The sequence below is a fragment of the Enhydra lutris genome, unplaced genomic scaffold (genome assembly GCF_002288905.1).
Source record: "Enhydra lutris kenyoni isolate GAN:26980312 unplaced genomic scaffold, ASM228890v2 scaffoldscaffold30, whole genome shotgun sequence".
NCBI classification, from domain to species: Eukaryota; Metazoa; Chordata; class Mammalia; order Carnivora; family Mustelidae; genus Enhydra; species Enhydra lutris.
The window spans coordinates 8879496-8903002 of record NW_019154114.1 but is presented as its reverse complement, the minus strand read 5'-3'; the positions used below and the strand labels follow the sequence as shown (position 1 = coordinate 8903002).

Below are 23507 nucleotides of genomic sequence, written 5' to 3'. Positions count from 1 at the left end.
AGAATAAAGCTAAGGAAACATTTAGCAAATACTTCTTAAATATTCATTACTGTCCAGCCCCTCTGACCGACCAATCACAACCTACTGGTTAATCCTTAAAGCAAGCTAGTTGCCACCATCAAAACATATTCTAATCCACATAATGAGAGATTCCCAATGGAAAGCACAACTGACAGCAATATCATGCCTTTCCAGGTCTGCAACTTTCTCAATTCTACCTTCAGTTCCACAATGATCAGACTACATGACTATGAAAAGTATCCTGTCTTTCCTGACAGGAAAATACTGACCGACCCTCCCTGAGCTACTGTCATTCAAACAAGAGTACCCTTGCTAGATGTGGTCTCAGCCCAGCCTACCTGTCCAAAGTGAGCAGGGTAGCCCAGCATGTGCATATATAGTAATTTTGCCACATTCCGACACCGGTATGTATTGTCTTCTTCTCTAAAAGATGATCGGATTGCAGCACATTCTTTCTGGATCATTTCTCGTTCTTCGGCTTGGGTTCGGGCTGTCCGGATGGTCCGGATCAGCTCCCGCAATCTGATGGGGGCTGGCATCCTCTGGATATGGAAAGACATTAAATAAAAATGTTCACTTTTTTACTATCAAAACCATTCACACAACTTCCCACAAAAATTTCTTATTTTTAAGAATTCAAGATTTGCTAAGTCCGAGGATACAAAGCTTCAGCAAAGCTATTACATACAAACTCAACTCAGTAAATATCTGGAAAGAATACAAACAAAAGTGTTAAGTATTAAGCAAGATAAGCACAGAATATACCAATATCTAAAAATCCATCATTATTATCAAAATATCTTAGGAAAAACTCAATCCAAATCCTTACTCCATCCTTAAAGTAATTAAGAAAAGGTCTATGCCCAACCTTAAAGACAAATATTTTCTGCTCAACTGCTAACTCAGTATAACACAATAAATTATCAGATGAATACTGAATATGATCATAAAGTTCAACTCAACAAAATAGAGATTACAAGACCAATTATTAGATTTAAACACTTTTTCCAAGAAACAACAATCATCTCAGTACACTTGGGTACTCTCTGGAAATTGTGATGAGGAAAAAATAATAAACCAATCTCAGAGGATAAGACTATTAGAGTCATATTCTCGTATTTTTAAAATTGTAATAGTAACAGTAATAAAACCTATAATAGCCAAAACAAGGAAAAAAGAAAAAAAAAGGCGGGGAGTGCCTCGGTGACTCAGTCGTTAAGCGTCTGCCTTCAGCTTGGTTCATGGTCCCAGGGTCCTAGGGTTGACCCCCACATTGGGCTCCCTGCTTCTCCCTCCCTCTCCCTCTGCTGCTCCCCTGCTTGTGTTTCCTCTCTCGCTGTGTCTCTCTCTGCTAAATAAATAAAATCTTTTTAAAAAAAAATATTTTTAAAAGATAAAGTTGGAGAAATTGTACTACCTAATTTCAAGGAATATTATAAAGCTACAGTAATTAGGACAATGCGGAGATGAATTTAAGTGCAGATTCAGAGAATAATGGAGCAAAAGAAAAAGTTTGGGAATAGACCTACATAAAAGCTCAACTGATTTTCTAAAGAGACCAAGGTTAGTCAATAGGAGAAAGGGTATTCCTTCAATAAATGGTGCTGGCACAACTATGTATCTGTACAGAGAAAAAAATTAACCTCGGATCCTAACCTCACATAATATACAAAAAATTAATTCAAAACAGATCACAGCCCTAAATAATAAAGCCAAAACTAAAAATCTTCCATTAGAAAACATGGGGGGAGGGCGCCTGGGTGGCTCAGTATGTTAAGCCTCTGCCTTCCACTTAGGTATAGATCCCAGGGTCCTGGGATCCAGCCCTACATCTGACTCTCTGATCAGCAGGGAATCTGCTTCCCCCTCCCCCGCTCTCTCTCTCTGCCTGCCTCTCTGCCTACTTGTGATCTCTGTCAAATAAATAAATAAAATCTTAAAAAAAAAAAAAAAGAAAAGAAAACATAGAAGGAAATCTTTGGGAACTTAGGTTAAGCACCGATGTCATATATAACAAGCACAAAATACGAAAGAAATAATAAACCTGACTTGACAAAAAGTTAAAACTTTTGCTTTTCAAAAGATGCAAATAAGGCAAGCCACAAAGAAAAAAATAAAATTCCGATCTTACAAAGGACATGTATTCAAAATATGTAATTTTACAACTCAATAAGACATCTTATTTAAAAATGAGTAAAAGATTTGAATACACACTTCTCAAAGAAGATATATGAATGGCCATGAACACATGAAAGCATGCTTAACGTCATTAGTCAGCAGGGAAATGCAAATTAAAACTATAAGATATCACCCTACACCATTAAAATGGCTAAAATTTAAAAGACTAGCCATACCATGTGTTCATAGTGATGTAAAACTTTTTTCTTCATTTTTTTTTTATTATGTTCAATTAGCCAGCATATAGTCGGGCATCATTAGGTTTTGATGTAGCATTCGGCGATTCATTATTTACGTATAACACCAGTGCTCAAATTTCACATGGAATGCAAAATGGAATGGTTCAACTACTTTGGAAAACAGTTTGGCAATTTTTTATAAAATTAAATATATATTTAGTATAGGATTCAGCAAATCCACTCAGTATTTACCAAAAAGCAATGAAAAATAAATGTTCTCACCAAGACTTGTACACAAATATTCACAGAAGCTTCATTTATAATTACTAAAAACTAGAAACAACTCAAATGTCCATAAACTGGTGAATAATAAGGGTATACCCACATAAATGAATACTTTCCAGAATAAAACAGAACCAACACAACATGGAAGAGACTCAAAAACATTATGCTAAGCAAAAGAAGCAGGAACAAGAAAGTACACACTGTATGATTTCACTTCTCTGACACTGTAGGCTCATCTATAGTGATGCCAGAAAGATCAATGATTGTCTCGTGTTGAGGGTGGGGATGGGAATCGACTGGGTTGCAAGGAAACCTCTTGAGGTGACAGAAATGTTTATGATGAGTATATACACATCTCAAAATTCACTGAACACTTAAAACAAGTGCATTTTGTTGTATGTATTTATACCTCAACAGTGTTAAGAAAAATGATTAAAAAATTAGATTAAGGGGCGCCTGGGTGGCTCAGTGGGTTGAAGCCTCTGCCTTCAGCTCAGGTCATGATCCCAGGGTCCTGGGATCAAGCCCTACATTGGGCTCTCTGCTCCGTGGAGAGCCTGCTTCCTCCTCTCTCTCTGCCTGCCTCCCTGCATACTTGTGATCTGTCAAATAAATACATAAAAATAAAAAAAAAAATCTGTAAAAAAAATTAGATTAAAATATCATTACCATCATCTTCAGTACATACAAGCTGTGGAATCATTAAACCAGTAAGTCTCAAAGTTGTTCTAATCGCACAGACCAGGAAGATATCCCAGTCCCATTAGTTCACTATAGCATCACTTCTCAAGGCAGGGATAGTATATTGGCAATTTTTTTGAAAAGTTCTCTAGGTACTGGTACGTTCCTCCCTATGGCCCTCTTAAAATCACACATACTAAACTGTATAAGGCTACCTGTACAATATTTTGTTACTTTTTAATAGAAATACCGTGGGCCTAGTGTTTCAAGGTTCGTACATTCACTGTCTTCATCATTTCATTTGTTCTAATCCATTTGAAGTAAGGGCAGAGATCATTATTCCTGCTTTGCCCATGAAGAAACTTCACCTCAGAGCAATTATGCAACTTCAGATTACAAAGTGGTAAGGGACAGAACTAGCACATGAACTCCAAGAATTAGAACTCCAAGGCTAGAGTTCTTCTCAGTACTTCAAAAATGAACATTATCTTTAGAGATAAAATTATGTGATTGCTATGATTTGTTTCAAAATACTCCAGGGGAAAAAGTACTGAGGAGGGAAAAAAATGAAACAAATCGGGCAAAACACTGATTACTTCTGAGGGCACATGATGACTACATGAAATTACATTCTATTATTCTCTATTTTTATGTATATTAGAAATTTTCACAATCAAAAGCTTTTTAAAAGTCAAAAAGGTTCAATAAACAAAGCATTTAAGTCCTAAAATTTTTCATAAATAGCTCATTCGGTTAAACATCCAACTTGGTTTCGGCTCAGGTCCTGACCTCATGGCTCCTGATCACGATCCAGCCCTGGGTCAAGACTCTGTGCTTAGCATGAGTCTGCTTGGGTATTCTTCTCCCTCTGCCCCTTACCCTGCTCATGCACAGGCATGCTCACTCTCTCTCTCTCTCTCTCTCTCAAATAAATAAATACATCTTTGAAAAAAAAATCTTATTTGGGGAGCCTGGCTGGCTTGGTGGGAGGATCATGCAACTCTCGATCTCAGGGTTGTGAGTTTGAGCCCCACAATGGGTGTAAGATTACATAAAAAAAGATTAAAAAAAAAAAGAATCTTATTTATTATTAACCCAAATTTGGTGTGTGAACAAAACAAGATTACGGGAACTTAAAAAAAAAAAAAAAAAAAATCAAGGTCAATCAGTAATACTCTGCTGGAAAATAACTTTTCTCTATGAAGGCCTGAATGATTCTATAAAGCAAACAAGACTATCAGAGAAAGCCTAAATCTATTTCCGAAACACTTAGGCCAACAGCAGGGTAAAAAAATCACCAGAGTTTAAGCCTGCTGAGAGAAAAGTTACCTGGAGCAATTTCTCAGCTCAGCCAGAGGATCACAGACAGACAGTTTATGCCACTAGCTTTTTATGGAGGAAATTGAGGATCCAGGCTGTTAACTACCTTGCACAAGGTCAAAGAATTAATTACTAGCCTGACTCACATCTTGTGATTCCCCCAATCAGCATCTTTCTCCAGCACCAGGCTATCTCTAGAGAAAAGCAGTATTTTTTTTCCTTGGCTGTGACAACTTACTTCTACTTATTTCTTTTTTTTTTAATCACAAGAAATTCTCTTAGGCATGAATGAAAAAGTTAATTTACAGAATAAAGAATTTAGTGTATTTCAAAATATAGTCTAAGTTCAAAACTAAACAAAAAGTTCTAGTTCCAGGGAGGATGAAGTAAACACACTTCATGGAGACCCCTGTCTCTCCCTCTGACCATAACTATAAATCCTGGATAAAACGCATAACATACCCAAGGACTCTGAAAAGTAAATGACAGCAGATTTGAAAAAGAGAGCAGAATTTGAAGTTCTTTCAAAATGCCAAGAAGTTGTCATTTTTCCTCCAGTACTGCCCAGCCTAGATCCAATGGCAACCCAAAACCCGGAAGTGTTCACTAAGTACGGAGAAGGAGCTCTAAGAAAAACCCTCTCTTTTCGGTCCAGGAAGCAGGAAAAGAAGGATGGGAGAAATTTCATTTTGGCTTATACCCCAATAACAGAGACTTCAATATGGTCCCTAAGTAAATGATAAAATTACAGAATATCAGCAAAGATACAAAAGACCTGAATGCCTCATCAACTGACTGGCTCTAACCAACAGTAATGGAACACCTCAACCAACAATGGCAGAATATACATTTTTCTCAAGTGCACACAGAACACTCACCAAAATAGAACATGTCCTGGGTCATTAAAAAAAAAAAAAAGTTAATAAATTAAATGAATGGGAATCATATAAAACAAAGTACAGTCTCTGACCACTAACAGAATTAAACTAGAAATCAATAACAGAAAGCTAACTGGAAAATCCTCCATGGACTTGGAAACTAATACATTCCCAAATAATCCGTTGGTGAAGGAGGAAATAGCAAGGGACATTAGTAAATACATGGAACTGAACAAAAATATAAACACGTGTTAAAATATGTGGTACACACCTAGACAGTGCTTAATGGAAAATGAACAGGATTAAATTCGTCTCTGTCAGAACAGAAGAAACATCTCAAGCAATCTAAGGGTCTACTTAAGAAACTAGGAAAAGAAAAATAAATCTAAGAGAAGTAGGAAAAAAGCAAATAATAAAAAATAGAAATCAATGAAATTAAAAACAGAAATTTAGGTCAAGTCAACAGCACCAAAAAAGCCAGTTCTTTGAGAAGACTAATAAAACTGATAAACCTATATGGGGCGCCTGGGTGGCTCAGTGGGTTAGGCCTATGCCTTCGACTCAGGTCATGATCTCAGGGTCCTGGGATTGAGCCCCTGCATCGGGCTCTCTGCTCAGCAGGGAGCCTGCTTCCCCACCCCCCCCCTTGCCTACTTGTGATCTCTGTCAAATAAATAAATAAAAACTTAAAAAAACAAAAAACAAAAAAAAAACCTGATAAACCTATGGCTGGATGATAAAAGAGAAGTAACACAAATTACCAGTATCAGTAATGAAAGGGGATATCACCACAACCATTAAAAAGATAATTAGGTGATACTATGGTATCAAAACACACACAACTGGACATTCATATGGAAAAAAACTGAACCTCAACCTAAATCTCATACCTTACACAACTATTAACTCAAAATGGATCACAGATCTAAATGTAAAACAAAACATACAACCATAAAAAACTGTTAGAGAAAATCTTTATGACTTGGGGTTAGACATTATACCAAAGTCACACCCATAAAAGAAAAAAAATTAAAAACTGGATTTATAAAAAATTACAGACTTTTACGCTATGAAAAACATTGTTAAGAAAATGAAAAGACCAGTTACAGACTGGATATGCAAATCCAACAAAGGACTTGTAACCAGACTATAAAAGTAACCAGACTATAAAAAGGAACTCTCCAAACACGGTAGTCAAACCCAATTTTTTAAAAATGGGCATTAAGTTTTGAGAATCTTGAATTCAGAAAGCAGCAGGATCAAAGTCTTTAATCAAGAAAATAAAAAAAAAATTTAACACTTCAGGACCCATTAACTATAGTTGACAGAGAAAACAATATCATAAATGATATCATTTATATCCATTTCAAAGGAGGCAGGGAGAATGTAAAAAAAATATGGAATCATGGGGCGCCTGGGTGGCTCAGTGGGTTAAAGCCTCTGCCTTCAGCTCAGGTCATGATACCAGGGTCCTGGGATCAATCATCCCTGGCCACCCCATCGGGCTCTCTGCTCAGCAGGGAGCCTGCTTCCCTTCCTCTCTCTCTGCCTGCCTCTCTGCCTAATTGTGATCTCTGCCTGTCAAATAAATAAACAAAATCTTAAAAAAAAAAAATATGGAATCAGAAGTTAGCTTCATGCATCTCTTCTTTTTCCCTCCTTATTCAATTTGTCACACTATCCCATAGATGACCTAGGAAATAGGGAAACACGTCATACCAAAAAGTTGCCAACCACTCATTCAACAAGTATTTGCTGAGCCTTCTCTGTCAGGCATTGCGATAAACGCTGGCAACAGCCAAGGTCATGATCTCTAACCTTAAGAATTCAAAAGTCTAGTGAGGAAAACAGATTTTTACAATTCCAGCAATATAAAAAATTAGCAAGATCTGTTTCGGCTGACCAGTGACAGAACAGAAAATTATAATTATGGTAAGCTAAAGTGTGTCATGACAAAACTAATTCAATAGGGGCGCCTGGGTGGCTCAGTGGGTTAAAGCCTCTGCCTTCAGCTCGGGTCATGATCTCAGGGTCCTGGGATCGAGCCCCGCATCGGGCTCTCTGCTCAGCAGGGAGCCTGCTTCCCTTCCTCTCCCTCTCTCTGCCTGCCTCTCTGCCTACTTGTGATCTCTGTCAAATAAATAAATAAAATCTTTAAAAAAAAAAAAAAAACAATTCAATGTATTTAGAAAATTTTTCTTTTGCAAAATTAAGTGCCCTCTTGATTAAATCAGCAACTCTAAAATTCCGTGCAGAAAGGGATCTACAGCACAGTACCAGTCCACAATTTCTCATCCAAAACCTTTAAGAACAAAACTTAGAATTTTCTGAATTTTAGAAAGGTAATGCAGTGCATATATTATAGGTCATTACTCGCCTAGTATGTCTGGGACAGGAGTTCCATTATCAAACAATATTTCTGCAGCAACAAAAATGAATATTCACACCAAATGAGAAAAAATAAATACTACAGCCTCCTGTCTGGTCACATCAGATTTTACTACCAAAAGAATTAAGAAGAACCCTTGTGTTTTTGTATTTGTTTAATTTCAGAATCCAATGACCCTAATCATTGTTTAAAATGATGACCGTGGGGCGCCTGGGTGGTTCAGTGGGTTAAAGCCTCTGCCTTCAGCTCAGGTCATGATCCCAGGGTCCTGGGATCGAGTCCCGCATCGGGCTCTCTGCTCGGCAGGGAGCCTGCTTCCTCCTCTCTCTCTCTCTCTGCCTGCCTCTCTGCCTACCTGTGATCTCTATCTGTCAATTAAATAAATAAAATATTTTAAAAAATAATAATAATAAATAAATAAATAAAATGATGACCGTGGAGTACAATCACCTGAGTTTGAATCCCAGTTCTACCACTTGCCAACTGTGTGTCCTGAGCAAATGACTTAACATCCCAGAGCTTTCATTTCCTCATCTGTAAAATGGGGAGAGTACCCACCTCAAAGGACTGTTACAAGAATTAAATGAGAATACATTTAAAATTCTTAGCACAGTGCCACACACATAGTATGCAATAAACAACTGCTGGACATAATGGCTGGTTCTATACACTATCCTTGAATAAATTAATTCTGAGCAAAAATAAGGTAGAGAAAGATATAGTACTAATATTTTATAAAGATTTAAAATGTATAAAAGAACCTATTCTTTAGAGATACAAAACTGCAGTAAGAATAAGAACATGCACGTGAAACACAGACCAAAAAATGGCACATCTGGAAACGGGAATATGATGAGGAACAGAGTAACACACAGGAGGCTTCAGCTATACTGGTGTTTTATTTCTGAGAGTAGGTAGTGGGTAAATGAATATTTATCCTTATCCTCCAAATATTTTATGTCCGAAATATTTCGTATTAGAAGATTAAATTCAGGGGCGCCTGGGGTAGCTCAGTCGGTTAAGTGTCTGCCTTCAGCTCAGGTCATGATCCAGTCCTGAGTCCTGAGATCCAGGGTCCTGGGATCCACTCCCACATCCAGCTCCTTGCTCAGCAGAGAGCCTGCTTCTGCCTGTTGCTCCCCCTGCTTGTGCATGCACGCTCACTTGCTCCCCCTCTCTCTGACAAATAATTAAATAAAAATCTTTTAAAAAATAAAATAAATAAAAGTTAAATTCAAATACATCTAATCTATGTAGTGACTATCGTAGACCTCATAAACTGGAAAACACAACCTACTGGCTGGCTCTTAATATAATGTTGAGGATTTCCTTACTTTTTAAGAATTTTTACTTGCCTTTCAAAATACTCAAAACCACAAGATTCCTTAAAATACAGTAGCTTAAACATCTATTATTAGTAATAACGACGAACTATCCTGTTTTTAAAAATAAAGGATGAATATGGTGTATAGTGATGACTCAGCTAAACAGGACATAACTCAAAACACATCTTATAACCTCATGGAGCAATACAGAAGAGTATCATATCAATATAGTAGAACATCTACTTTATTCTATTTGCAGGCTCTAATTTACAAATTAGAAAACTAGAGAGGAAACAGAGGAGAGTGGGAACCAGGAGATAGAGGCTGTTTAAGGGAAGAACACTGATGGTCGCCAAAGTGTCATCTAACAGTAAGGGAAGAAACAGCAGCAGCAGCAGCAAATGCAAACAAAACCTATATTTAGCAGAAACAAGTATCCAAACATCACAGAAGCAAGATTAATAAACTCTACAGATTTGCTATACAAACTATGCCTACAGATAACAATACCGTATTATACAACTGAAAATTTGTCAAGAGTAGAAATCGGCTTGCATTCTTACCATAATTTTTAAAAAGTTTGTGCCCTTTAAATCATAGATTTTTATCCTATAAAAATTTTCCATGATTAATCAAAAGGAAAAGATCTAATCACTTGCAAATCTCTGCCTTTGAGTTCCATAATAATTACCTTAATTTATCATTTTTTATAAATCCAAAATTAAAGTCTTTATCTTTTTTTTTTTAAAGATTTTTATTTATTTATTTGACAGACAGAGATCACAATAGGCAGAGAGGCAGGCAGAGAGAGAGGAGGAAGCAGGTTCCCCGCTGAGCAGAGAGCCCGATGCGGGGCTCGATCCCAGGACCCTGGGATCATGACCTGAGCCGAAGGCAGAGGCCTTAACCCACTGAGCCACCCAGGCGCCCCTAAAGTCTTTATCTTAAATACACACACACAACATAGTAATCTGAGCCTATTTAGTATACTGGCAAAATGCATTCAAGTCTCCCTAAAGTCTTAAGAGTATTAAATAACAAAGAGTATTGTAATTGGTTTTTATAGTAAGACCCTAATTTGTCAAGAAATGGTAATAATAACATCAACATTTAGCATTTAATGCAGAGGACAGAAAAACCTTAATATAAAATTTTATCCTAACATCAAATTATATAAATTAAATATGTACATTAGTGCATTTATGTGTATTATGAAATTTATATTTCAATCCATAATGCATTTATAATCCAATTACAGACATTAAATATTGATATACCTCAATAAAGCTGTTTCTTAAAACTAAGATGACAATCACATGAAAAAAATTATACCTGTGGAACAATTTCTAAAAATTATATAGTTCAGACACTGTGTGTTCTTATTAATTTAACGACTTGACCCATCCAAGACTGAGAAAGATATGAAGTCTACCACTACAGGGGTGCCTGAGTGGTTCAGTCAGTCAAACATCTTCCTTCAGCTCTAGTCATGGTCCTGGGATCAAGCCTCTCAACAGGCTCTCTGCTCAGCAGGGACACTGCTTTGCCCTCTCCCTCTTGCCCCATCCCCACCCTGCTCACAATTTCTCTCAAATAAACAGAATCTTTTTTTTTTTTAATTAAGGGGTTTGTGGGTGGCTCAGGCACTTATGTGTCGGCCTTTGTCTTGGGTCATGATCTCAGTGTCCTGGGTTGAGCCCTGCACTGGGCTCCCTGCTCAGTGGGGATTCCGTTTGTCCCTCTCCCTCTGCCCCTTCCCTTCCCCCTGCCATGTTCTCCCCCTCTCCCTCTCTAGTAAGTAAATAAAATCTTAAAAAAAAAAAAAGTTTATGGGGCACCATAGTGGCTCAGTCAGTTAAGTGGCTGCCTTCAGCTCAGGTTATGATCCCAGGGTCCTAGGATCGAGTTCCACATCAGGCTCCTCGTTCAGTGGGGAGCCTGCTTCTCCCTTTCCCTCTGCCAACCCCCTTGCTTGTCCTTTCCAGGACAAGCAAATAAATTTTTTTAAAAGAATTTTAATTAAAAAACAGAGTCTGGGTGCCTGGGTAGCTCAGTTAATTAAGCAACTGCCTTCGGCTCAGGTCATAATCCCAGAGTCCTGGATCAAGTCCCGCACCGTGCTCCCAGTTCCACAGGGAGTCTGCTTCTCCCCTCTCATGCTCTCTCTCATTCTTTCTGTCAAATAAATAAATAAAATCTTTGGGGGGAAAAAAAAAACCATAAAGCCTACCACTATAATTGTTTCTGTCCATTACATTTAGTATTTTTTTAAAGATTTTATTTATTTGACAGAGAGAGAGAGAGAGAGAGCACAAATAGGCAGATCAGCAGTCAGAGGGAGAGGGAGAAGCAGACCCCCCACCAAGCAGGGAGACAGATGCAGGACTCGATCCCAGGACCCTGGCATCACAACCTGAGCGGAAGGCAGCCGCCCAACTGACTGAGCCCTACATTTAGTATTTCAATAGTTGTATTCAATGCCTATGTGTCCATCTGTTTTATATCTACATAGTGGGTACATTTTGTAAAAATAAAATGTCATTTTTTGTCCTAAAATACTTACTAGGGCAAAGATGGGAAAGGAACACAGAAAAATTAAAATTCTAACTTGTTAAAATACAGAGATTGTGGATAAATGTATTTATTTCGTTAATGGCTATTTGTTAAATAACATTGAGGAGTTCTTGGGTGGCTCAGTCAGTTAAGCATTCAACTTTTTTTCTTCTTTTTTTAAAAGATTTTATTTGAAAGAGAGAGAGACAGCAAGAGAGCACAAGCAGGGGGAGCAGCAGAGAGAAAGGGAGAAGCAGGCTCCCTACTAAGCAGGAAGCCCAATGTGGGGCTCGATTCCAGGACACAGGGATTTTGACCTGAACCGAAGGCAGCCACTTCACTGACTGAGCCACCTAGATGCCCCTAAGCATCCAACTCTTGATTCTTATTCAGGTCACGATCTGAGGATCATGAGATTGAGCCCTGCTTCAACACAGAGCATGAAACCGGCTTGGGATTCTCTGTCTCCCTCACCTTTTGCCCCTCTCCCTTTACCCAACCTACACACACTCTCTCTCTCAAAAAAATAAAATAAAAAATAAAAAACATTGAAAAATAAAGAGAACACAAGCAAGTGAGAATTTAATTTCAAATGTTTCTATCCAAAATGTAAACAAAATTAGGTTTTGGAACTTAAGCTAAATTAATTACTTTATATATCCAAAAAATAACCAAAATCGTGAATGCTTACTATAGGGAAAAAAGAAACACAAAGACAAAAAAAAAAAAAAAAAAAGACTGTATATGTTCCAATTCTCCTAAACTTTATTCCAAAATGGAGAAAATGGTTATCTTCCAAACTCTCCACAAATCTCTGATATTTTTTAAAAAGATTTTATTTATTTGAGGGAGACAGAAAGAGAGAGAGAGAAAATGCGCACACACACAGTTGTAGGACACAGGGCTCAATCCCAGGAGAGCGGGACCACAACCCAAGCTGAAGGCAGACACCCATGACCAACCTACTAAGCCACCCATGCACCACACAAATCTCTTTAATTGATAAAAATTTTCCTCATACTGCAATACTAACCTCAGACTATAATTACCTTTTTTTCTTTGAAATGTGTATTATTCCCACACAAATATATGCTCCTAAAGGCCAGATCCTTGTGAGTCTTATTCATCCCTGTATTCCCCTTACCTAAGGGTAGGAACTTGAGAAACACTGTATTTAAATGAATCCTAAATGCTAGAAGAGTCTTGAATAAAGAAAATGCACTTGTCCTTTCCAAAGCAAACAAGTAAAGGTGCGCTGGCTACTTACCAACAGCAACGGGAGGGAAGGCATCAGGACTCAATGCAGTCCTCTATTCTACCCTCTCATTAACTTTCTTTTTCTACTTCTCAGCTCATACTACCTGGCTTTAAGCTCAGAACCACTGTCACCCAGTTAAGAACATATAACCAAATAGCTGGGGCTCCTGCTGTATGTTGTCCTTCTTTCCCCAAACGTGAAGCTATGTGAGCTCTAATCTAAAAAAAAAAAAAAAAAATCCTAAATTAAAAGCAATTTCTCAATATTAAAATTACCTCCTTTTCTAACCAACACAAAATCTGTACATGAAGTCTTTCTTGCTTAACAATGAGAAAAGATTCAAGAAATTAGATTTCAATTAATTTTGCCAGTGATTACCCTATAACATCCAGTCACAGATTTAAGTATGGCTAAGAACACTCAAGGGACCTAAGTTAACACTAGGCAAAACCCTACAGAAGAAGTTACTGTGCTCTCTCACCCACATTTGCCACACGGCCATTTTTTTTTTCAAATTAGTAACAACAATACTTTTATTTTTTTAAAGGTTTTGTTTATTTATTTATATGAGAGACGGGGAGAGGAACAAGCAGACTGAGCACAGAGTCTGGTGCAGAGCTTGATCCCACGACCCTGAGATCATAACCTGGGCCGAAATCAAGAGCTGTTGGCTTAACTGACTGAGCCACCCAGGGGCCCCTTTCCACATATATTTATATGTATATTTAGATTATGCTCCACAGAGAAGCCTTATTTCAAATTTTTTATTGTATATGATATCTGAATTGGTTAATGCATTTACAACTTAGAAAACACTGACCAAACTAGTAAGAAAGCTTACACCAAACTGATCAACAGTATTAAGCTTTGATCAGACTTTAACTTTCCAATATATCTTATAGAGAGCAACTGTCATTACTCTGACTTAGCTGGGTTCTTTTCACCTTTTTTGTTTTTTTAAGATTTTATTTATTTATTTATTTGACAGACAGAGATTACAAGTAGGCAAAGAGGCAGGAAGAGAGAGAGAGGAGGAAGCAGGCTTTCTGCTGACCAGAGAGCCAGATCTTTTCACCTTTTTATGTTTCAGCGGATTCCTCTGAGTACTGGGGGCAGGGAGGGGGAAGCAATGCACATCTATCTCCCCTGTATGAGAAGTGTGCTGCTTATAGAAGGGAAATGTTTTACAGAGTCAAGAAAAAGGGAGAGCAATGTTAGTACATCACTATTTGAACAAGAGAGACTGTATCTGGGGATAAGTATCTTGGTCACTGCAAAGGTAAACACCATGTGGGACAGGGATAGTTCTTTCATTGGGTTTCACAGGGGCCTAGAATAATGAAACATTCAAGACCATTCAACTTTATATGCTCTGGCTTCAGGCTCATAATGCAACTTTGTAACTATCAATCATCTTTCCAAGTAGCTTGTCTCCCAAATTCCTACACATAAGGAAAGGGGAGCCCTGGAAATCACAGGTAATTAAGGATAAAAGCACAGCCCCTTGTGAATTACAACACTTATTCTAACTCACATCAATGAGTTTGATTAGGCTAAATCACCCCCAAAATAAATACTAAAATGGAGTTTTTCCATCTTCAAGGCTAAGGAATAGACTGTGAAATGTGTGACCACATCAATATACCAGCACACTCTGTCTAGGCAGCCAGCTGGCATTCCTCTAAGAAGTCCTAAGCTCAATTCTGCCTAAAATGACACAGTACTTACAGGAATCTTCTTTTTAAATTATCCAATCAAAATTCACTGAAACTGGGAATTTAATAGATGTATATAAATGCAAATATGCCTCCTGGACAATTTAATTGCATAAGATGCATGAATATAAAGTCCAAATAAGGGGCACCTGGGTGTCTCAGTCGGTTAGGTGGCGAATTCTTAATTTTGGCTCAGCTTATAATCTCAGGGTCCTGGGATCGAGCCCCACAATCGGCTCCACACTCAGGAGGGAGTACACTTGAGAAGTCTCTCTTCCTCTGCCCCTCCAGCACTCTTTTGCTCTCTAAACAAAGAAACAAATCTTTTTTTTAAAAGGCCAAACGGGGGCACCTGAGTGGCTCAGTTGGTTAAGTGACTGCCTTCGGCTCAGGTCATGATCCCCGGGTCATGGGATCGAGTCCCACATCCAGCTCCCTGCTCAGTGGGGAGCCTGCTTCTCCCTCTCTCTCTGCTGCTCCTCCCCCTGCTTGTGCTCTCCCTCTTGCTCTCTGTCAAATAAATAAATAAAATCTTAAAAAAAAAATAATAATAATAAATAAATAAAAGGCCAAACGGGGCACCTGGGTGGCTCAGTGGGTTAAAGCCTCTGCCTTCGGCTCCGGTCATGATCCCAGGGTCCTAGGATTGAGCCCCATATTGAGCTCTCTGATCATCGGGGAGCCTGCCTCCCTCCCCCCCGCCTACTTGTGATCTCTGTCAAATAAATAAATAAAATTAAAAAAAAAAAAAGAAAGAAAAGCAATTTTCTACTCTCAACCCTAAAATTGGCACCAAAAAAAAAAAAAAAAAAAAATTCTAAAGCGCCCACAAATATCAAGAATTGTAGCAAAATTCCCAAAACAAAAATTTTGTTTTTAAAGCTATGCCCCAAAGGGTACAATAAATGTTAGAGATAGACTATCTGTGCTTTGTATAAATATAGATGCCTTTTTAACTTCTCTGTATTTTCTGCTTTTATTTTTTTTTAAGATTTTATTTATTTATTTGACAGACAGAGATCACAAGTAGGCTGAGGCAGGCAGAGAGAGAGGGGGCAGCAGGCTCCCCACCAAACAAAGAGCCAGATCCCAGGACCCTGAGATCATGACCCAAACCAAAGGCAGAGGCCTAACCCACTGAGCCACCCAGGCACCCCTATTTTCTGCTATCTTATAAATAATAAATGTTTATTTCAGCAATAAATCTTGCTTCAAAAATTCAAAATAATAAAAATCAGGAAAACTATGAACTTTCAAAATAAGAAGACAGTATTAGTATTCATCCTGGAAGGGCATAGTCACGTTTACCTAAAGGCATTTTCTACAGGAGAACATTAGAAAGTTTATTTCTAATCATTAGAAAGTGATTTCATACTAAAATAATAAAGTTTCCCTAAATATTCTTCACAAACCCAATTTCTGTTAATTCTGGATACCAAGAAAGGAGGGGAGGGGGATCTAGTCCACAGGAAATTAAAGATTCATTTTTAACCCATGTTTCTGACACTAGTTAGAAATAGATTGGGGGGGAGGGCGGCGCCTGTTCGCTCAGTTGGTTAAGCAGCTGCCTTCAGATCAGGTCACGATTCCAGGGTACTGGGATCAAGCCCCGTATCGGGCTCCCTGCTCAGCAGAGCCTGCTTCTCTCTCTCTCCCTCTGCCTGTCACTCTGCTTACTTGTGCTCTCACTCTATTGCTCTGTCAAATAAATAAGTAAAATCTTAAAAAAAGAAAAGAAAAAGAAAGAAATAGATGGGAGAAGGGGTGCCTGGGTAGCTCAGTCAGTTAAGCATCCAACTACTAATTACAGATCAGATCATAATCTCAGGGTCATGAGACCGAGCCCTATGTCAGGCTCTGCACTGGGCTTGGAGTCCGTGTTAAGATTCTCTCTCTCCCTTTCTTGAAAAAAAAAAAAAAGAGAGAGAGAGAGAGAGAAAGAAAGAAAAAAAGAAGCAGACAAGGAAAAGTCCCATTAACAATAGTATCAAAAACTATAAAATGCCCAGGATCAAATTTAGCAAGAAAGGCAAAGAATTACACAAAGAAGACTGTCAAATCTATGAAACCTTTACTGAAGAACCTAAAACTGAAACAGGACTTGAACAATGGAAATTCATCATAAGGAAAAATTTTGGTCATTAAAAATGTCAGTCCTCTCAGGATTAATATGTGAATATACTGCAATTCCAAACAGTGGGCTTTTTGTGAGGTTTATTGAACCCAACAGAATTATTTTCTGTCAATAGATGTAAAAATAAATGTTCAAGAATAGTTAAGAAAATGAAAAAGTACAGTGAAAGGAGTTTTTCTTTCTTTTTTCCCCTTAAGATTTATTTATTTTAGAGAGAGAGAGCACGAGCGGGAGGGGTAGAAAAAGAGGGAGAGAGAGAATCTCAAGCAGACGCCACACTAAGCACAGAGCCTGATGCGGGGCTTGATCTCATGACCCTGAGATCATGACCGGAGCCGAAACCAAGAGTCCAAAACTTAGCTTAACCAACTGTGCTACTCAATTGCCCCAAGAGGAGCTTTTCTTAACAGAGGGTAACTTTTTATAAAACTATTACACTCAAAAAGTAAAATAATAGTAAAGAGAAAAAAAGAACCAGAAATAGAGCAAACATATATGGGAACATAACATATAAGATGGCATTTAATTGGGGCGCCTGGGTGGCTCAGTTGGTTAAGTGTCTGCCTTTGGCTCAGATCATGATCTCAAGGTCCTGGGACAGAGCCCCATTTCAGGTTCCCTGCTCAGTGGGGAATCTGTCCCTCTCCTGCTGCCCCTCCTCCTAATTGGGCATGCTCTCACTCTCTCTCACTCAAATAAATAAAATCTCTCTCTCTCTCTTTTTTTTAAAGATGGCTTTCAATTCACTGAGAAAAAGACAGTTTAATCCTCATGTAGCCGGCTCTCTATACAAAGGAAAACCATATAAGACCCACTGCTTCTTATCCTATAAAGGTGAATTCCAGGGGCGCCTGGGTGGCTCAGTCAGTTGGGTATCTGCCTTTGGCTCGGGTCATGATCCCAGGGTCCTGGGATCGAGTCCCGTATTGGGTTCCCTGGTCAGTGGGGAGCCGGCTTCTCCCTCTCCCACTGTCAAATGAATAAATTAAAAAAAAAAGTTAATTCCAGATGAATAAATACATGTGTCATACAACAAAGAATTAATATATCATAAGATAGTCCTACAAGATTTAAAAAAAAAAGGGAGGAAAAACAACTTAAAAGAAAAATGAACCAAGGACATGAACAGAAAATTCTCAACAAAGGAAATTCAAACAGAAAAAACAAACAAACAAAAAAACATATCAATATAGGCTAGCTCTAATAATGGCCAGGAAAACTGAGACAAACTGAAAGAAGATTCATCATCTGGCAGACGAGTAAAAATTAAATTATTTACATCTAAGGATGTGATGCTACAGAAAACCCACTGCTAGTGGAGGTAGAAATGACAACCTACTTAGAGAATAATCTGACAATAAAAACATTTAAAGTATATTCCCTTTAACCCAGAAATCCCATCTTGGAGAATCTATTCTGCAGAAATAAAAGTTGCAGCAAATAAGGTGACAGGTACAAGGATGTTTACAAATACATAGTTTGTATTAACAAAATCTAGAAACAACCTAAATGTCCTTAAGAAAATCGCTGAATAGGGGCACCTAAGTGGCTCAGCAGGTTAAGGATCTGACCCTTTATTTCAGCTCAGATCATGATCTCAGGGTCCTGAGACCGACACGGGGCTCCACGCTCAGCTGGGAGTCTGCTTAAGGATTCTCTCTCCCTGCCCCTCCTCTCCCCCATCCCACTCCCCACACACTCTATCTTTATAAAAATAAATAAATCTTTAAAAAAAAAAAAAAAAAACTTGAGAAAGTTATGTTATGAGACGTAACAGGGATGTTTAAAAAACAAAACTGAATTATATTTACTAACCAGGATGTGTTAAGAAAAACTTGTTACAGGGTAATATAATAAGTATGATGTCCCTTTTGTAAAAATAAAGCATCCTTGTAAATGTGCACATTTAGGTTACTATATACAACACCTGACCAAGTATGGAGAGAAATACTGAAGAACACCCATAACGTGATAAAATAGCTGGGTAATAACAATGAAGAGACTGAGGGAAATTAATAACTTTAAATATGTTTTTAGATTTTTTCATTTATCATAATGGAAACCTATTATTTTGTAAATTAAAAAGATAGATTTAAAAAACTCTTAGCACTATAAAAGTATATTATTCAAACAGGAGAAGAGAATCAGAAACAATTCATTGAACTGCATCAACATATTTCCACTGGGGGGAGGGGGAGACTGACATTCTCAACTTACTATCAGCTTCCTTAGCAAAATGAGTTACATATTAAGTATTCAAAAGAAAGAAGATGGGGAAGAGTGGGATTCTTTGCTGCCACTTGAAACTTTTGCAAAAGAGTTTGAGTAAATCACAAAGAAAAAAGAACAATGCCAATTTCAAAATTAAACATTTAAATAATATTGTCAAGGACACAGATATGAGGTTTCATATATGTTTTCTAAATCTGAAAATAAACTTCACTGACATCAACTCTACAGGTCATAAGTAAATGACCTGCAGTAGCTTCTCATAACTCAGGACCCTGACTGCTTTTGGCTCTGGCATCAACCAGTTACCATATATCTGAGTACCTGAATAATTTTTCCATATTATTTTCATTCATAACATCTATTCCATGGAGTAGCTACTAGGGGCCAGTCACTGTGCTATGTACTTTGGATGTCATAAATTAGATAGTTCTTGTCCTCTGAAAACTCAAGGAAAGTTAGACAGTTGAAGGACTTTAAAGAAAGTGCTACACCCCTTTGCCTGGGGGTAGAGAGGAAGGAAGAACACATTCATTAGGTAGAAGGGAGAAAAGAAAAGCATTCCAGGTATAGGTAGAACAGGTACAAAGAAAATGAAAGAACATAAAATATTAGAGGAACAGTATTTAAAAAAAAAAAAAGTTGTGTGTGTAGGGGAAACTGGCTGGCTCTCTCCATACACCATGCAACTCTTGATCTTGGAGTCGCTGAATTCAAGCCTCACCTTGGGTGTAACAGCGCTTACGTTTAAAAGTTTAAAAATAAATGAAGTTCAGTATGTGTAAATAAAAATAATACAACTAATTGCTAGTAAACTACTTCCCTAATTCTACTTTCTTAAATAGTCAACACCATTTACTAACTTTCATCACAGAATGTTTCTAAGGAAAACGTAAAGCCCAACTTTCACTGGTAGAGACAAACACATATTTATTTAAAAAACATCACGTATCCAAAGTACTATCAGAAAAAGAAGCTCTTCTCACAACAGCTTACCTTCAATAAATCATACCCAAAACCTACTATCTACAAAAATATTATTCTCAAACCAATGTTTTCACCGTATTTTTTAAAAAAATATTTTATTTGTTTATTTGACAAAGAGAGACAGCTAGAGAGGGAACACAAGCAGGGGGCATGAGAGAGGGAGAAGCAGGCTCTTTGCTGAGCAGGGAGCCCGATGTGGGGCTCGATCTCAGGACCTTGGGATCATGACCTGAGCCGAAGACAGATGCTTAACAACTGAGAGAGCCAGGCACCCCTCTTTTCACCATATTTTAAAAGGATCACGTTTTTAAAAATATCAAAAAGTGGGAAGGGAACCAAATCCTTTGTGCAGACCTTTAAAAGGAATTTTTAAAAATTAACTTCCCTTCCTTTTCTTCAGCTTCAAATGGGATAATTTCCCAACAGTGACATTTAGTAAACAGCTTCACTAAAATGAGCTGTAAAAACACTAATGGAACTCCTTTTGAGTTGTACAACTATATGACTATTTACTAAAGTTAGATCTTTTAACCAATAGTGTACATCATCTATTCTAATCAGTCTCATTTTTAAACCAAAGGTTTGTGAGGGGAGTGCAAATATTTTACAATCCCAAAGATCTAAAATCATGTCTTTCACATATTTGCTCTTCCCCAAAACCCGTAACATGAACCGCAAGGCCAAACAAGCTGAAAAGCCTAGGATGCTCAGTAAAACACAAGACAGATGCGTGAGCAACGCAACTGCCTATCAGGTTACACTGTGATTGCTGCACTGCAACAACAGAGAAAGGAGGTAAAAACTACTTGCCTTTAAGATGTCTTTATTTCTTTATAAAGTGCAAAGGTCACATATGTTTTCATCATCTTTTAAAAGACAATTACTTTTTTTTCTTTTGAAACCTATTTTTCACTGACAACATTTATAACTCAACCTTCTCTCTTCAATTGTCTAAGCATGCCAAAAAATGAAACAAAACAAAACTTTCAAGTACCTAATGAAAAATAATTTCTCATTTCAATCACAGTATCTTACACCTTGCCCTTTTTATACAAAAGTGTTAGTTAATGCTGACTCAACAAGTCTGGCAAGTGTGAGGGTTTTTTTCACTTCTGGACCCTTCAAACTTTGACAAGAGATGTTCTGGTAACCAAGACTCATGCCAAATTAAATTATTCCTCCATGCCAAACTGTGTTGTTACTCCTTCAGTGAAGGAGGAAAAAAAAAAAAACCCAACCCCAAAAACAAACAAAAAAACCTTATGTATATTTTCAAGACAGAAATGAGTGTCTTCACAGATACAAAATTTTCTATACAAAAAGGCAAATGGAAAAATCCTAATACTTTCTGACAAAGATACAACTTTATTTTTTTTTTAAAGATTTTATTTATTTATTTGATGGACAGAGATCACAAGGAGGCAGAGAGGCAGGCAGAGAGAGAAAGGGGGAAGCAGGCTCCCCGCTGAGCAGAGAGCCTGACAGAGGGCTCGATCCCAGGACAGAGATCATGACCTGAGCCAAAGGCAGAGGCTTAACCCACTGAACCACCCATGCGCCCCAAGATACAACTTTAAAAAAACCTATATGCCCAGAAATATGAGAGCCTAAATAAATCTATATGTTCTCTTAATTTTAAAATTAGTTGTTACTTTAAACCTAATCCTGCAAGAAAGGAACTGAGTAAAAGTAACAGAGGGATGAAGACGCCAAAATCAAGAACTCACAACAACTGATAAAGTGGAGAATGAATGAATTTTAAGGACCAAATATAGCTAAACAAGTAGTTCCAGTTTATAGAAAGGTGTAAAAGTTTTATATTCTCTGAAGCTAAATCTAAGAGCTTTAAAGTTTTGCTTTCAATTAAGTCCTGCTTTATACACAAAATTTTTAAATCCTCATCAAATGCAAATAAGGGGATTAGGCATTTCGAAAATCTGTTTTGGTATGTAGTTTCCTAATACTTTTTTTAAATTAAAAATAATCTTTGGAAAATACTCAACTTTTTCAATACGTATAGACTTTTAATAAATCACAAAAAAACCTGGGGTCATCTGGGTGGCTCAGTCAGTTAATGGGCGCCTTTAGCTCAGATCATGATCCCAGGATCCTGAGACAGATTGCCACATCGGGCTCCCTGCTTGTGGGGAGTCTGCATCTCCCTCACCTTCTGCTCCCTCACTTGTGCACACTCTCTCAAATAAATAAGTAAAATCTCTAAAAAAATAATAAAAATAAATCACAAAAAACCTGGGGGTGCCTGGGAGGCACAGCTGGCTTAAGATCCAACTCTTGGGGACGCCTGGGTGGCTCAGTTGGTTGAGCAGCTGCCTTCGGCTCAGGTCATGATCCCAGTGTCCTGGGATCGAGTCCCGCATCGGGCTCCTTGCTCGTCAGGGAGCCTGCTTCTCCCTCTGCCTCTGCCTGCCATTCTGTCTGCCTGTGCTCGCTCTCTCTCTGACAAATAAATAAATAAAATCTTTAAAAAAAAAAAAAAAGATCCAACTCTTGGTTTCAGCTCAGGCTGTGATCTCAAGATGGTGAGATGGATCCCCAAGACGGGCCTCCACACGCAGTGCAGAGACTCATTGAGACTCACTCTCCCTCTGCCCCTTCCACCCGCTCTCGAGCTTTTCTTGTGTGCATGCTCTCTCACTCTCTCTCCCAAATAAATAAATCATAAAAAACTTGGACTTTTGTTTTTGCACATCACTAATTTCAAGACTACGTTTTAAAATAAACAGGGGGCAGATTATCACCAAGGTATTGCTGACAATTTTTGTACTTTATAGTTTCACTCTAATATCAAGGGGCATCTGGCTGGCTCAGTTGGTAGAGCATTCAACTCTTGATCTCAGGGTTTTTGAGGTTGACCCCCAAGTCAGGGGCAGAGTTCACGAAAAAAATAAACTAAAATTCACGTTTAGTTCAAATCTAGAACTGGTAAAAGTGAAACAGATCAAGGAACAAGAAATTGCTCCCAAAAAGAAAATGAACTGAAGTTTCCTTAACAATAATGTTTCTTTCAAGTATAATCCTACAACCCTAGACAAACTGGACATTCAAATATGTGATCAATCAACAGTGCACTAAACAGCATTTTGGTTATAATTTGTAAGGCAAAAGGACACTTTCCAAACGAATGCAAACCACCTAAGAATGAATAATGTTTGACTATCAATACATTATACCACGAAATGAACAGAGTTAAGTAACATCTACTCGATAGCTCTTCCAATAACCTTGTTTTAAAAAATGTAACTCAGAAATGGAACATTTCAGTAACAATTACAAGGGGATATTTATTAAATGAATAAGCATTCCACAGATGTTCAGAGGTGTGATAGTTCCTTTATCCAAAAGAGAAACTCCCTA

At 37.8% G+C, this 23507-nt stretch overlaps 1 protein-coding gene across 2 annotated transcripts in view; it reads right to left on the bottom strand.

Moving 5' to 3' along the window:
* LOC111152802 (adaptor related protein complex 1 gamma 1 subunit) overlaps positions 1–23507 on the bottom strand; it is a 76593-nt gene that overhangs the window by 51077 nt on the left and 2009 nt on the right. Inside the window, exon 2 of one of the 2 annotated variants that reach the window (XM_022511446.1) lies at positions 360–563. In XM_022511446.1, coding sequence (XP_022367154.1) covers positions 360–560 — 201 coding nt within the window. In that variant the 5' untranslated portion in view covers positions 561–563. Of the gene's footprint in view, positions 1–359; positions 582–23507 lie in introns of those variants that run through there. The other variant, XM_022511445.1, reaches the window with a different exon arrangement.